Source organism: Typopeltis vanoorti, chromosome 25 (genome assembly GCF_054136105.1).
Source record: "Typopeltis vanoorti isolate ZY-2024b chromosome 25, IOZ_Tvanoo_1.0, whole genome shotgun sequence".
Lineage (NCBI taxonomy): Eukaryota > Metazoa > Arthropoda > Arachnida > Uropygi > Thelyphonidae > Typopeltis > Typopeltis vanoorti.
The window spans coordinates 61,232,328-61,246,485 of NC_143573.1; the positions used below are offsets into that span (position 1 = coordinate 61,232,328).

The following is a 14,158-nucleotide window of genomic DNA, read 5'->3' on the forward strand; positions in this document are numbered from 1 at the left end:
AATAGTGCATGGTGCGCCGGTAACTGCAGAGTTGGAAATGTGACATTCCTAATTAGATTTCGTACCCAAAAAAATGAGGAAATACTTGCAACCTACCACAATATCAATTCAAGTGTGACTAAATTTATGCGCATAAGAATATTGTTTTTATTCTTCTTCTTGTGTGGATATATGTAAGAATTCCTGGAGGACTACTTTCCCAATCTGGAACCCGAGTGATCAAATGCATGCATAAAACTCCACATTCTGTATTCTTGTCTCATACAAATTTATCATGTTTAAAATATCTATGCATTAAAAACGGTTGAATATAGAACAAGCAGTGATCAGTTCTTCCTACTTCAAAACTTTATGTTCGTGTTTAGATTTAATATTATCAACCAGCTAAGGGAATTTTAGGTGCAATTTTAGCGATACAGGGAAAATCACCATGTTTTTTATGAATGGAATTTTAGATAAAGTTGAAAAGGATGGTCAAGTGTTAATTATTTAACAAGTGTTAAAAGGAATTATAGAGATAAGAAACTCTGGTTTTATTATTTTTTAAAATCAGTACTTGGTTGATAAAATGCTCATCAGGTTCAACGAACTTGAAAACCAAACTGGGTGATGAAAATGCTTACAAAATGAATATTATATGAAAGCTAGTGTGCATGACAAAGAACTCTTCAACAGTTATATATATATATATATATATATATATATATATATATATATATATATATATATATATATATATATATATATATATATATATATATACACACATACTAATTATTGTCCAAATTTACACTTTTAAATACACGACGGTTTTGTTTTTTTCCACCTTTATTAAAATTTTGAAGAGAGCAAGACCTGTCTCAATGGTTTATCTTTTAATGTTTTAATTTACGGTTATTGTAAAAAGAACTTATCTCGTTCACCATTATTACCACAGACCAGACTAGATTTTGTGTATAAAAAATAAAAATATAAATAAACTTATTCGGAACATGATGAAAGCGTGGAACAATAAATAGAAGGCAATCGTAGATAGGAAATATGATGCCTCATTTTTTTAAATAAGTTAAAAAAAAAAAACGTTTTCTGAATAAACAGAAACAGTCTTAAAATGAGAACTGCATGTCGTTGAAGACATGAACATTATTGGTCAGGAAAAAACGGAACTGCCAAGATTGCCTTGTATTTGTTTACACCGTAAGTAATTACTGCATTCCAAATGCGCGCGCGCGCACGCACGCACACACACACACACACACACACACACACACACACACACACACACACACACACACACACACACACACACACACACACACACACACACACACACACACACACACACGCACGCACGCACGCACACACACACACACACACACACACACACACACACACACACACACACACACACACACACACACACACACACACACACACACACACACAGAGAGAGAGAGAGAGAGAGAGAGAGAGAGAGAGAGAAATTAAAGATGCCTAGAGGTATCCATCAATGTTAAGAGAAAATATCCATCGTTATAAGAAATAATGTAAAAGTCAAATATACGTAGACATGAAAAAATTACTTGATATAGCAGGCAGAAAGGAATACTGTAACTAAAATAATTCGTTTATCTCGTTGACAGACGAAATATTTGACAGAAACACACTTCGGTCTGAGAAGACCTGCTAACATAGCCTAAATTTAAAAAAAAAAAAAAAAAAAGTAAAAATTCACTGATCTGACAATCTCCCATCTCAGTCGCAAACATAAAACTCAAACTCCATCGATACCACAAACATCACTGATCACATCGATACCACAAACATCCTTGTTAAAATATTTATTTGTTGAATCCCATGAACAACCAATGAAAGAAACACTTGAAAATTTTATTGAATAGAATCTACAGCCAAAATAATGGTTACGTATATAATGTATACATTATAAAATGGTTTAAAATGCCTCTAAAGGTACGTAAATTCTCCATCAGTAATTTTACTCTGCCGTTTTTTAATAATATGAATAAAAAGACAGAATGGAAGACATATGAATCAGATGAACACACTATTAGAAAAGATGTTGCGAAAACAGATTGTTAAGAGCGATAAAGTGAAGGAGAGTTGTGATTGAAAAAATTCGCTGAAAGCTACTTTTGATTCCCTGCACAGCAATACAGAAAAAAAAAGAAGAAAGAAATGCAAACTATTATTGAAATTATAATGAAAAATCAGTAGAAAAAGAAAAACTAGCAATGGACTTTTGATTATTAGCCGCTGCTCTCTAATATATTTCTTTATTTCATATAATTAATTCAATATTTTCATCCTCTTAAACAAAGACGTGAAAATATTTTTTATTGTTTTATTGTTGCGAAAATATTGTTGGGAGGAATAAATAATGTTGCTGTTTATATTTTAAAGTGAATTAAAGCCAAGACATTCTATCGTTTCCTCCTATGTTATAATTGAGATATATCTAAAATTTTAATTCCAAATATTTTTTCTCCATTACATAAAAAATATACAATGAAAGAACAAACTTAATCGAAAATATTAAACTTGAGTTCAGTTGCATAGATTTGTGAATATTTGTATTCGTCACTTTTAAATTGCATTTCGAAAAGTTTACATGATTTCTTAAGAAACCAAAACAAAATTTGAAATGAATTTTATAATTGCTTCGTTCACAGCTTTTATAAGAATAAATAGCTTTTTAACCGAACTATTTTCTCATTTGTAATTTCACGAATACATTTTTGAATTCATTTGTGTATTTAGATAGATTCATTTCGATAAAAAATAAAATAAAATATGGTATTTTTGCAAGTTTAAAATATAACTCTTAAATTTTTTTTGTTTTGTTTTTGACGTAATTTTATCTTGGCAGTTTTTTACTTCTAGTGGTAATCCTTTTTCCCAAATTCAGTTTGTTTTTCATAAAACCTTATTATGAAGATATGAAATATCTGCATAATAAGGTTTTATGAAAGTATAAGGTATGAAATTATTACGTTTTAGTTTTCGACTTTTGGTCTCCAGATCATCATGAAAATCTAAAATATATTTGCATTTATCTGAAAAAATTAATTAAATTAAACAGAATGTCGCTTTCTTTTTGGAAAAAAAAAATCTTAATTAATCCATAATATTAATATATTATTGATTAACTGAGAAAATAAATTATAATAAATTTAAATTATCTTTCTCAAAAACATTAACATTATACAAAGTGGGTGATTTCAATATATACTATCATTAAAAAAAGCACATAAATTCTTTAAATACATACATACATACATACATACAGAAGAAATAGTCATAAAATATATAAAACATGAAAAATAGTGTGTATATATATATATATAATAAACTCCATATAATCTACAAAAAATCCAAAATAGTGATTTCAAAAATGCATAATTACTCTATAGGAATTATTTTGTCCTTACAATCACGGCCTTCATTATTTTTCTATTGTAGCCCCTCGCTAGTTCAAAAAAAAAAAAAACGTGAGACACCCCTGTCCTAAAAATGCATTATCACGAAAACTAAAGCGGTTTTTGCAGTTCAATTTGCTTTATTCTTTAAATATGGTAAAGCTTCAGTAAATATCGCTAAAATATGTTAAAGTAAAAATGCTTAAAATATATAGCAACCTTAACCTAATATATTGAGGCCGTAAAAAAAATAAAAACAAAAAAAAACTTACAATAATTTTGATATGTGGGCGAAATATCCATGCCTAATTAGGCTTTTATATTAGCAATAATCTTAACAGATATTCAGTTTTCTTTTTTATTAGCCACACTTAATTTTAATTAGAGGTAGCTAAAAGCTCATCATTATTTAACACTGAATGGCTACAGTAAACAGGGATTATTTAATAAATATAATTAATCTTAGTTTGACTTAATAAATGTAAATGTACATATCAGTTATAGTTGCAAAAGATTGTGATTTTTATAGATTTAATATTTAATCGTATTCCCTTTTCAATGGAGTAAAAAGCATTTTTACTCCATTGAAAAGGGAATACGAATATCACCAGAACAAAAAAAGTTATCTTTCTAAAATTAACAATTCGTTTATTGTGAAAAATTTTAGAAGGCTTGCTAATTTTAAATTGAAAGATTTAATTTTAATATTTCATTTCGAAACAGTGTTTTCCAAAATTCGGAACATGATATCAAAGACAGAAGAAATCATTTTGTGTATAATTGCGAATAAAATGGCATTAAATCAAACCAAATTCAACATAATAATTAAAGATATAATTTCTATGAATTACTATAAATTATCACAAAACATCATTATACTAAAATTAATTATCTCTGATAAAAACATAAGAATTTAGTTTTGATTCCAAATATACGCACATAATCATAAATATATATTTATTTATCATTATTTATAAACTAGTGAGCAGATCGCTCCACCGTTAGCCGATAGTTGGCCCGAGACGATCAATGATCTTAATTGTTATTCCGGTGGGAAAGTATGGCAGAAACTGCCATCACCTTGCAGTCCGTAACCATAACACTATATATCAGTGGTGTTCAACCTATTTTTACTACGCAAGCTAGTTTTCTATAAAAAGTTATTCGGCGATCTACTCTCTTATATATAGATCACGTTCCCCCAACCTGATATCTGATTACGCACAAATAAACAACTAAAAACAAACAACTAAAAAAAATACACAACTAAAAACTTTACTTATGTATTTAAAAATTTATTTATCACTTTTAATTATTTTAATACAACAAATATTTTAATACAACAACAAAAAAATATATATTGGAATAAAATATTTATTTCTCTATTTTGGAAAACCAAAGTTAGAAAAAACAACAGATTGATTACAAACTTACAAGTTACAGGAAATACTGGTTGATTAAAAAAAAAGTTAATGTGAAATTTGGCATTGCTTGGACCTCGCAATATTTCCATAGTCAAGTTGATATGATGAAGTGGCCAATCGCAAACAACCATCCAAATGATCATTTGTAATTTGGTTTCTTAATTCATTTTTTATGACGGTCATTTTTGAAAAAGCGGATTCTGACAAATCTGTCGATCCGAAACACGACAGAATTTTTCGCGTAATATCAGTTAATATTGGGAATTTTTCATGTGCATACTTCCAAATGACTTCATTGTTTATTGATTTTAAATGTAAACTGTTCTGAATGTTTATTATCTCAAGTTCTACTTCAGCTTGGTTTATATCAAACAGCCCACTAATTTTATTTGAAATTTCTGTGATGTTCAAGTTTTCTTGAAATGGATTATTAATAAAAGATACAATCACTTCAGTTTTATTCAAATCTTCAAATCTTGAATTTATTTCTTCCTCAACTAATTCTTTTCACGAATAAATTCTTTTAAATCATAGCGAAGCATTTCTTGATTTTGTTCAAAAAAACGTTAATAAATATGGGAGAGGAAATATTTAAATTCGCGGTAATTTATATTTTTCTTTAATAAAAGTAAGTATTGTTGAAAAGTTTTTATTGAACTTAACATGTCAATGTTAAGTTCAATAAAAACATTATTGTACAACACCGAACATTATTGTACAACAGAAGTTCCCTATCATCATCTGCCTGCAATTTAAATAACCGCCGTTGCAGGGCTTTTCCTCATACAGAATTTACAATTTTAAATGTAATATCCAAAACACCTTTTGTGTTTAATCTTTTACTACACAGTACTTGTTGGTGAATAATACAGTGGTACGTTAAAAAATCTGGATATTTGTCATCGTTTTTACATAATGAAATGAAGCTTGATTTATTACCTATCATTCCAGGAGCACCATCAGTAGTAATGGACACAAGCTAAACATGTTCATTGTCAATCACGCGACATCGCGTGATGCGAGTTCTCACCTGGTGACGATCACGCGTTATCGCGTGGACGTCGCTAACTAAATAAAACAATAAAAAAAATTTGGCCACCACACGAAATTCCAATTTTCAGCTTGGCAATGAAAGTGTTAAAAAGCGGAAGTTTGTGCTGTTTCACAAATTCATCAAATGCCGAAAAAATGTCTTCTCCCGTAGTCCTTCCCAATAATGGTATAATTTTCAAAAGTTCTCCTTTACTTAAATAATCTCGAAATATACCATTAACTGAGCAATATCAGTGAAGTCATTTGATTCATCCAATTGTAATAAAAACGCAGCACACTGGTAAATGTCTGAGTTTAACCTGGCCTGGAAACTTTTCTCCGGCAACTGGAACTCTTCCTTTCGGCAATTTGAAACCTTGTCTGCGGCCTAGAAATAGTCTCTCTCTAGCGACGTCTCGAACCGAGAAGCTCCTTTCTGGAAGCGGAAAACTCCTCTCTTAAGCAACGTGGATCCGGGCAGGCTCTCTGACGGCGACTCTGGACCGGGCGACCTCCTCTCTGACAGCAATTCTAATACCGGGACCCCTTCTGCTTGCTTCAGTCCCTTTTTATTAGGCCTCCTCTGAGACCTCGCATGAATTTTGGCAACCCCCCAAAGAATCGGTATGAGTCTTTCATCTTTAGTTTCAAGTTCGGCACGCCTTTTTTTCTCCTTCGCTTTCTTTTGATTGTAAGTTGCCGGCCATCGGAAAGTTGTTTGAACTCTTTCTGACTGACTTCGGAGATGTTTACACTTAGAGACTGCAAGTCTTTCTCATACATACAAGTTTCAATAACAATCTTTCTAATGCCGCCATGTACAGCTTCGGCTACAAAAACATTGCCTTTGTTTTTAACAGTCTAACATATTCTCATTAATGCAGTATATATACAGTTGGCTTCAAAAGAGACAAGTTTGTCTCCGTATAGTTTTTATAATATTCACATGTGACTTAACCTAAGTAAAAAATCGATGTAATGTGTTTTGGAATATTTAATACTTAAGCTACAATCGAGTTTTTACACTTTGCTTATAATTGTATTCACTCGGCTCGCTGTTTGACTTCCACTAATCCAAATTAATTCATTTAACCGGACTTATAAGAACATTACTGATTTGACAATTTTAACGAAAAATAAATAAACAATAGCAATACACTTAAAGAGAATTAAAAATAATACAAAATAATGATAAATAAAATATTATGTTTTCAGTTTTAATTAAATTTGAGGAATACACAAGAGATCGACCAAAAATCGCTCCGCGATCGACGGGTTGAACATCCCTGCTATATATAATCGTCGGAAACAGCGATAGTTATACGATCGGTTTTCTTAAATATACAGGATGAAAAACTTGTTTTTTTAAATAAAAAACTTCCTTACGAAAGATCCTTGGGAACCAGCCGAAAAAGGGTAAGAAAACTTCCTCCAGTCAACGACTAGAATCGAACTTAAAACGGTCTTCCTTTGGGAAGTTTAGCGCTAATGATGCAAATGTCATTTCTATAGGGACTGCAAAAGACTACCTTAAGACATTTATATGATAATTTTCTATTTTTTAAATATTTTATTCATAAATTAAAAAATCTATGAAGAACCAGTTTTAATTTTAATTTGTAAAAATAAGATTTATGATAATTTATAAGAATTATTATTATGATTGAATCTAATGACAATAGAGATTCATTATTATTATTATTATTATTATTATTATTATTATTATTATTATTATTATTATTATTATTATTTATTCATAATAATTACGAAAATAGCTAATATGAATGCCATCTCATTGCAGTAGTTAATCAAATTTTTGTAAATCAAAATCTTATGAATTTCTTTTTGCTTTAAATTTCATTCTGCTCCGAAAAAATATTATGCCTGAATGACTGAGAAAACGAATTCATGAAAATTAAATTATAATGATAATATAAGAAAAAATTCTATCCCCTATCCATTATATACTTTTCTTTATTTTTTTTTTTACAAAATGTTTTATCCTCGATTATATTACGAAATGAAATAATTATTCAAATGGTATTAACGGCTAACAATCAAAAATAAAATAAATCCGTTTAAGCCTTTTATTCCCGTATAGGAAGAGGCCGTTTTAGCTCTGTAAAACTTTGGAGATTGAGGGGAAAGTTAAACTCCAACAGTAGCCAATCATGCATGGGTGGCCAAAGACTATCACTAATTATAAACAGCTTCCGATGAAAAGAGGCAGACAAGTGCCGTCATCGAGGTCCCTAACAGAAGATATTATTTTTTGTCTAAAATAGTATGGGTTCCTACGTTCGATTTGTTATTATTATTTTTTTCAGTTTACGTGACGAAAACCCGTGTTTCTGTGAGTTAAGAACCAACTTGCCGAACCGGTGTCCAATAAAGGGTGAGAAGAAGTTTCGCTAGTTGGCAACTAGGTTCGAATTGAAAATGTCCTTCTTCGAGCAGTCTAGTACTATGGATTGAAAAGTCATTTCCATGGGGCTACAGGATTTGCAAAAAAAAAAAAAAAAAAAAAAATCTAAATTAGAAAAAAAAAAAGGGAAACGTATTTTCACTTGTTAACTAGTCGCGGCATCAAAACCTTTCAAATTACTTCCAGAAGGGAGAGCTAAATTGTAATAAATAAAATATATCTCACATAATAAATGACATCCTAAATTAAACTGAAAGTATACTTTAATAAAGAATACTTCTTCAACATGGAGATGAAACAAAGTGGTGCATTATTCATAGCTAGTATATCTACGGAGGTTGAAAACTTAAACATTTAATGATGTTTTAAAACTCATTAAAAGTATTACTTTCATAAGACTCAATTAAACCGTATTACTTATATTTCCTGAAACTACTGTTCTGGTAATTTGTTTACATTAATTAAATTGCAGTACATTAAAGTTTATTTTTCTAAACAATTAAATGCAGCCTCTATAAATGTAAAAGTACTAGCACATATACTGTTAAAGTTGTAGTTGGTGTGAATGAACATATCGTGGATGTTTTCTTTCAAAATAAAAAAAAAAGAAAAGAAGAAGAAGAAAAATAAAAATAAAGTGGGTCTAGATAATTAGGTATTTGGCAAGATGCTTAATGCTATCACTTTATATTCCTAGACTGTTTCTATAAAAAGCTGTTTCCAACTACTTTATGATTAGTTCGTCATCATGTTAATTGCATTTGGCTAAATAGCGTCATGAAAAGGAGAAAAGTGTAACGGAAATTTAACGTAGTGTACTTCCTTCTTAACAAATAGCGGACAAAGTCAATTTGTAAATACAACTAATGGCTACGTATTTAGAGATAGGGAAACATTTAATTGTTAAGAATTCATAGGGATGTTTTAATTGTTAAATTCATGGGGATATTTTAATTGTTAAATTCATAGGAATATTTTAATTGTTAAATCTTATAGGAAGATTAATTGTTAAAATGTATATGATTATTTTAACTGTTAAAATTGTGTATGCAAAAGTATTGCTCCAAAACCTAACCTCGTTTTATACTATTGTTTTATCTCAATGCCTTAATGCAAAGAGAAAGAAACTTTACAGATATAACTAAACAAAGAAATGGAAAAAATAACTCATATAATAACAGAGCAAAGATAAAGTATTTAAACTTAAAATTGTATTAAAAATCGGGATGAACTGTCATAACAGCATTATCTAGAGTAGCCATAATTCGAAGCTTTACACAGAGAAAGAGAGAGAGAGAGAGAGAGAGAGAGAGATGAAATTCTTCAATATTAAGCAGAGAGTGAATTGTGGATTATCTTTAAAGAGTTATTATCGGTTTTACTGAGTCGCAGACTACATATTATATCTAATTGAAAGAACTTTTCATTTCTTTCAATCAGGATGATATTTTGGCATGTCATCCATGCGGTTTCATAATTGGCATTTGACTTCTTGGGGGAAAGGTACTGACTTGTTGGAAAAACATTTCCAAAGAAGCACGACGAAGAAAAGAGTGAGAGAGAGAGAGAGAGAGAGAGAGAGAGAGAGAGAGGGAGAGAGAGAGAGATGTATCGTTAGGGGGATGGGCAGAAGGTCTAGGACAAATTAAGTATCTTTAGCCAAACACTGTGTGATTCACACCTGAGACCAATAGTTCTATAAAGTTCTGCTAGGTGGCGCTTTACCCTGTAGAAGTGGGCAGAAGCGCTCGAAGATGGCTATGGGACCAAGGTTAGCGAACTGCCCAAAAGCAAGTTCCATGAACATGAGAGGTAATCCAGCCAGGATCATCATGCAGATGAATGGTATCAGGAAGGCACCTGAAAATAAACAGAGAATACATTACTGGAAATATATTATGTCACAGGAGTTTTGTATATAATAATACGTTTCAATTCATTGTAAAATATATTCAACTATGTATGTTGTATCAAACACCTCGATTTGATTTGCTTCATTTTAAAGCAAACGGCAAGAGGACACTACTTAAACCTTCACGGTGCCTCTAACCAGTGAGAATTATAACAGTTATGAAATATATGTATCTTATTTATTATTTACGGAATAATTTAGATTATTACGTTTTCTTGGATATACAGGGTGTTCGGGATAAATTTGACATATTTATAATTAATTATATTTTTCCGTAAGTTACATGTATTAACACACACTTCTCTTCATTTAAAAGTTTGGACCCTTCTTCATTCATATACAAGATGTCAGAAAGGATGGATAGCTGGAACCCACCTGAATCATGGAAGAGAATAACTTGTATCATGATGATTCGTGCCCGCCATCAAAATAAGTATATTACGACTGCTGCCCAATGCTCCCTGAATACAGTAAAAACAATCAGGCATGAACTAGAGACTTGCAATGGTGACTACGAGGATGTAGCAAGAAGAAAGATCCCTAGCAGACGATCTGATTGCGTTCGTACAGCAGAATTCCTCGCAAATCTGCAGGAACAGGTGTTGAAGAACCCTGGCATTGGAATTCGGGCTTTGTTCGTGGAGTTGCTAACTGTAGTCAAGCCCTGGATAACAAGGGTAGCCAATGGTAGGCCGTATGTATGGCAGCAGGATTCGGCCCCTTGCCACACCTCTGGGAAAAGTCAAAAATGGTTGTCTGAAAATTTCTACGACTTCACCAGTCCAAATGTTTGGCCTCCAAACTCCCCAGACCTTAACCCCATGGATTATTTTGTATGGGGCGCAGTTGAAAAAGACACCAATCGCACTTCCAGTAATACAAAAGCCCAGTTAATGGATAAAATTAAAACAGTTTTTGCGGCCCTTCCCAGGGAGACTGTAGCATCAGCTTGTTCGAGGTTCCGAAGCAGAATTGAAGCTGTGATCGATGCTAATGGTGGTTATTTTGAGTAAATCTTGTTGATAGTATTGTAATTAACTCTGCCTGTAATGTTTTTTTATCAATTCACTAAATTTAATAGATACAAAGAAGATTTTCTTTTTCCTTACGAAACTGTCAAATTTATCCCGAACACCCTGTATATATAGAATAAAATTGATTTAAACACAAGAATGTTAAAATAAAACCTCTACGCTTGCAGTTGAACAAGTTTAATCTTAAAAACCATTATGCAATTTCTGTTAAGATCAGAAATTGAGATGAGTATTCATGTAGTGCTCAGAAATTACTATAAATATTAATGCAATAATCAGAAGTTGTTATAATTATTTAAGGTGATATCTGTATTTTTTATTATATACCTGTGATATATCAGCATAAAATTTCTTGAATACTACCATTATATGTTTCTATATTAAACAGCCAAAAAAATAAATAATAAATAAATAAAATAAAATCTTTTAACAGTAACACACATCGTAAAAATTTAAAAAAAAAAACGAAATATCAAGTACGGATATTTAAAAACAGAAAGAACAAACAAAACATTCAATACTGTGCTTTTTGTTTATCATCAAGTTTACCGGTCAAGTTTTTTTAAGTCATTCAATTAATTTTATAGAGCCTTTAAATTTAGGAATTCATAAATAAATATAACCGAGAATATACACTCAACTAGACAACACATTTTCCATAATGCACAGCATACCCAAGGCTTGGCTGAGTGAATTTTGGCTCTTCTCTACAATCTGCAGGCAGTGATTTCGAATCCCACACGAAAATACGATTGGGAAGGTGGGAGATGATTTTAATCTCTCGTTACATATTTACGTTCACCCCTAAATATGTTAACACTGCTCAGTCCAATTGAATTCCAGGTTATAGCACTTTCATTCTTTCATTTTAACAACCGTTTTGTAGGAGTATCACGAATATCTTTTTCAAAGTACAAACTACATCGATTTCAAAGTACAAACTACATCATTAATAATATTAACTATTTTGATGGGAAACCAACAAAAAAAAAGAAAACACTACCTTTTCGTTTTGAAAAATATCGCTAAATAGTTATTAGTAGTTAACTAACAAATATACTCGTTGTATACATAACGCTCCCCTCAAGCAGCCATTTACTAGACAGACGTATTATTATTAGCAGAATGCAAGTAGCTCGCTAATAATAATGCATTCAGACTCGCCATGTTGTTAATCATGAGCTGCTTTAAGCGAACTTTGTTCACTACTACACACTCTATCCACATCAATCATTAATTTAGTAGAACATTTAAGTCATTGGAGAAGTGACAGAATTATAACGTACAATTACCTTCAAAGGTATGAGATATATGATGTATGAGATATCTTGCAATGCCAGTTTCAGTGACTGTGTCAGTCTCATGATGCCTACACCAGTCGATTTGTCTGTTCTGCAGAAATTAGGCATTAGTTTTATTCGGTATTTATTGGCACAAGGCTCATTAAAATATATATTATCAATCGTACACTGCTTAGAAAGAAGACAACGGACATCGTAGTGTGAGGTACACACAAGCTTTTATGAGATAGGACCTCTTTCCACAAACGTATAACAATCAATGGGAATTTTGGACCAAACGATTCTTCCTGTAGGCATGCAATTAAGTTCTGGATTGTTGTGGGACGGACATCCCTTGACCTCACTCGACGATCTAGTTGATCCTACAGATGTTCAGGGCTCTGTGGAGGCTAGTCAAATATGGTGACGGTTATGTCCACAAATCACGTAATTACAACAGCAGCCTCACAAAAAGATGCAGTGTCTTGCTGAAAGAGACATTGGTCAATTCCGTGCAAAACCACAAAATGAGAAGCACTGCATAGTCCAGAATGTTCAGCTACCGCTCGGAGTTCAATGTTCGTGGCACCACAAACAGAAGTGTGAGGCCAAACCAGGAACTTCAGGATCACACCATCATACCGCCACCTTCGAATTTCATAGTTAGGGTTGGGTATTCTATTATGAGACGTTCTCCGGGATTCCACCAAGCCCACACCCGTTCATCTGCTCGGTAGAGAGTGTAGCGTGACTCGTCACTCCATAACACGACTTTACAAGCTCCCACGCCCAATACATGTTCGGATAATGTGGGGCTTATATACTGCGGTCATTACCATGGAAATCCATGTTGTGAGCCTCGGTTCTGAATGTTTTTTGAAGATTTGTGTTCCAGTCGATAGTCGGAGCTCTGCATCCAATGGATGTCGCCCGACGAAAGGCGGTTTTTACATATTTGTCCACTGTACTGCAGCACGTCAGTTTATTCTCCCCGCTTCCATCTAAGTATGGTATTATTGGTTATTGACCTGAGATGGCCCAATTTCTCAACAATTTAGGAACAGATAGGCTTGCAACATGACATCCTATCACAACACCTCTTTCAGACTCGGTCATTTCCCTTCTCGCAGCCATTTCAGCCAAACACAGATCCGCTAACTTGGGGGCATCATATCCCTGCAATCTATAACCACGTAACTTGTTACACACAACGACGAACTTTCACCAGAGGGATGTCCTTTGACTTCCTTCCAAGCAGTGTATATCATTTTAGAAATTATATCTCTTCTGATTCGTCTATTTTATATTGTGTTTGCACTAGAAGTATTTAAAGTGATGATTATTAATCGATCTCGGACTATTATATTGGATTATTTTCCATCCAGGTATTCGATTTCCTCTCCAAATCAAGAAACCTGCTTCGAACGCATTTCTGTAGCGATAAAAGTACTTCAGTATACAGTAAGAATTTGGAGATTCTTGGATTTCATACTATTACATTATACGGACAAATATTTTCTGTTAGACGATGAAATAATAATAATAACCTACTTTACGAGTATCATGGTGGACTCCCATATCTTTCATATGGAAGTCCATACACGCAAAAAATGT

The 14,158-nt window shown here is 32.2% G+C and overlaps 1 protein-coding gene across 1 annotated transcript in view; it reads right to left on the minus strand.

Annotated features, from left to right (window-relative positions):
* The window catches only part of LOC150092781 (sodium-dependent proline transporter-like), an 80,460-nt gene that overhangs the window by 23,380 nt on the left and 42,922 nt on the right, over positions 1-14,158 (minus strand). The window contains exon 3 of the mRNA XM_090414612.1: positions 10,044-10,178. Coding sequence (XP_090270738.1) covers positions 10,044-10,178 — 135 coding nt within the window. The remainder of the gene's footprint in view (positions 1-10,043; positions 10,179-14,158) is intronic.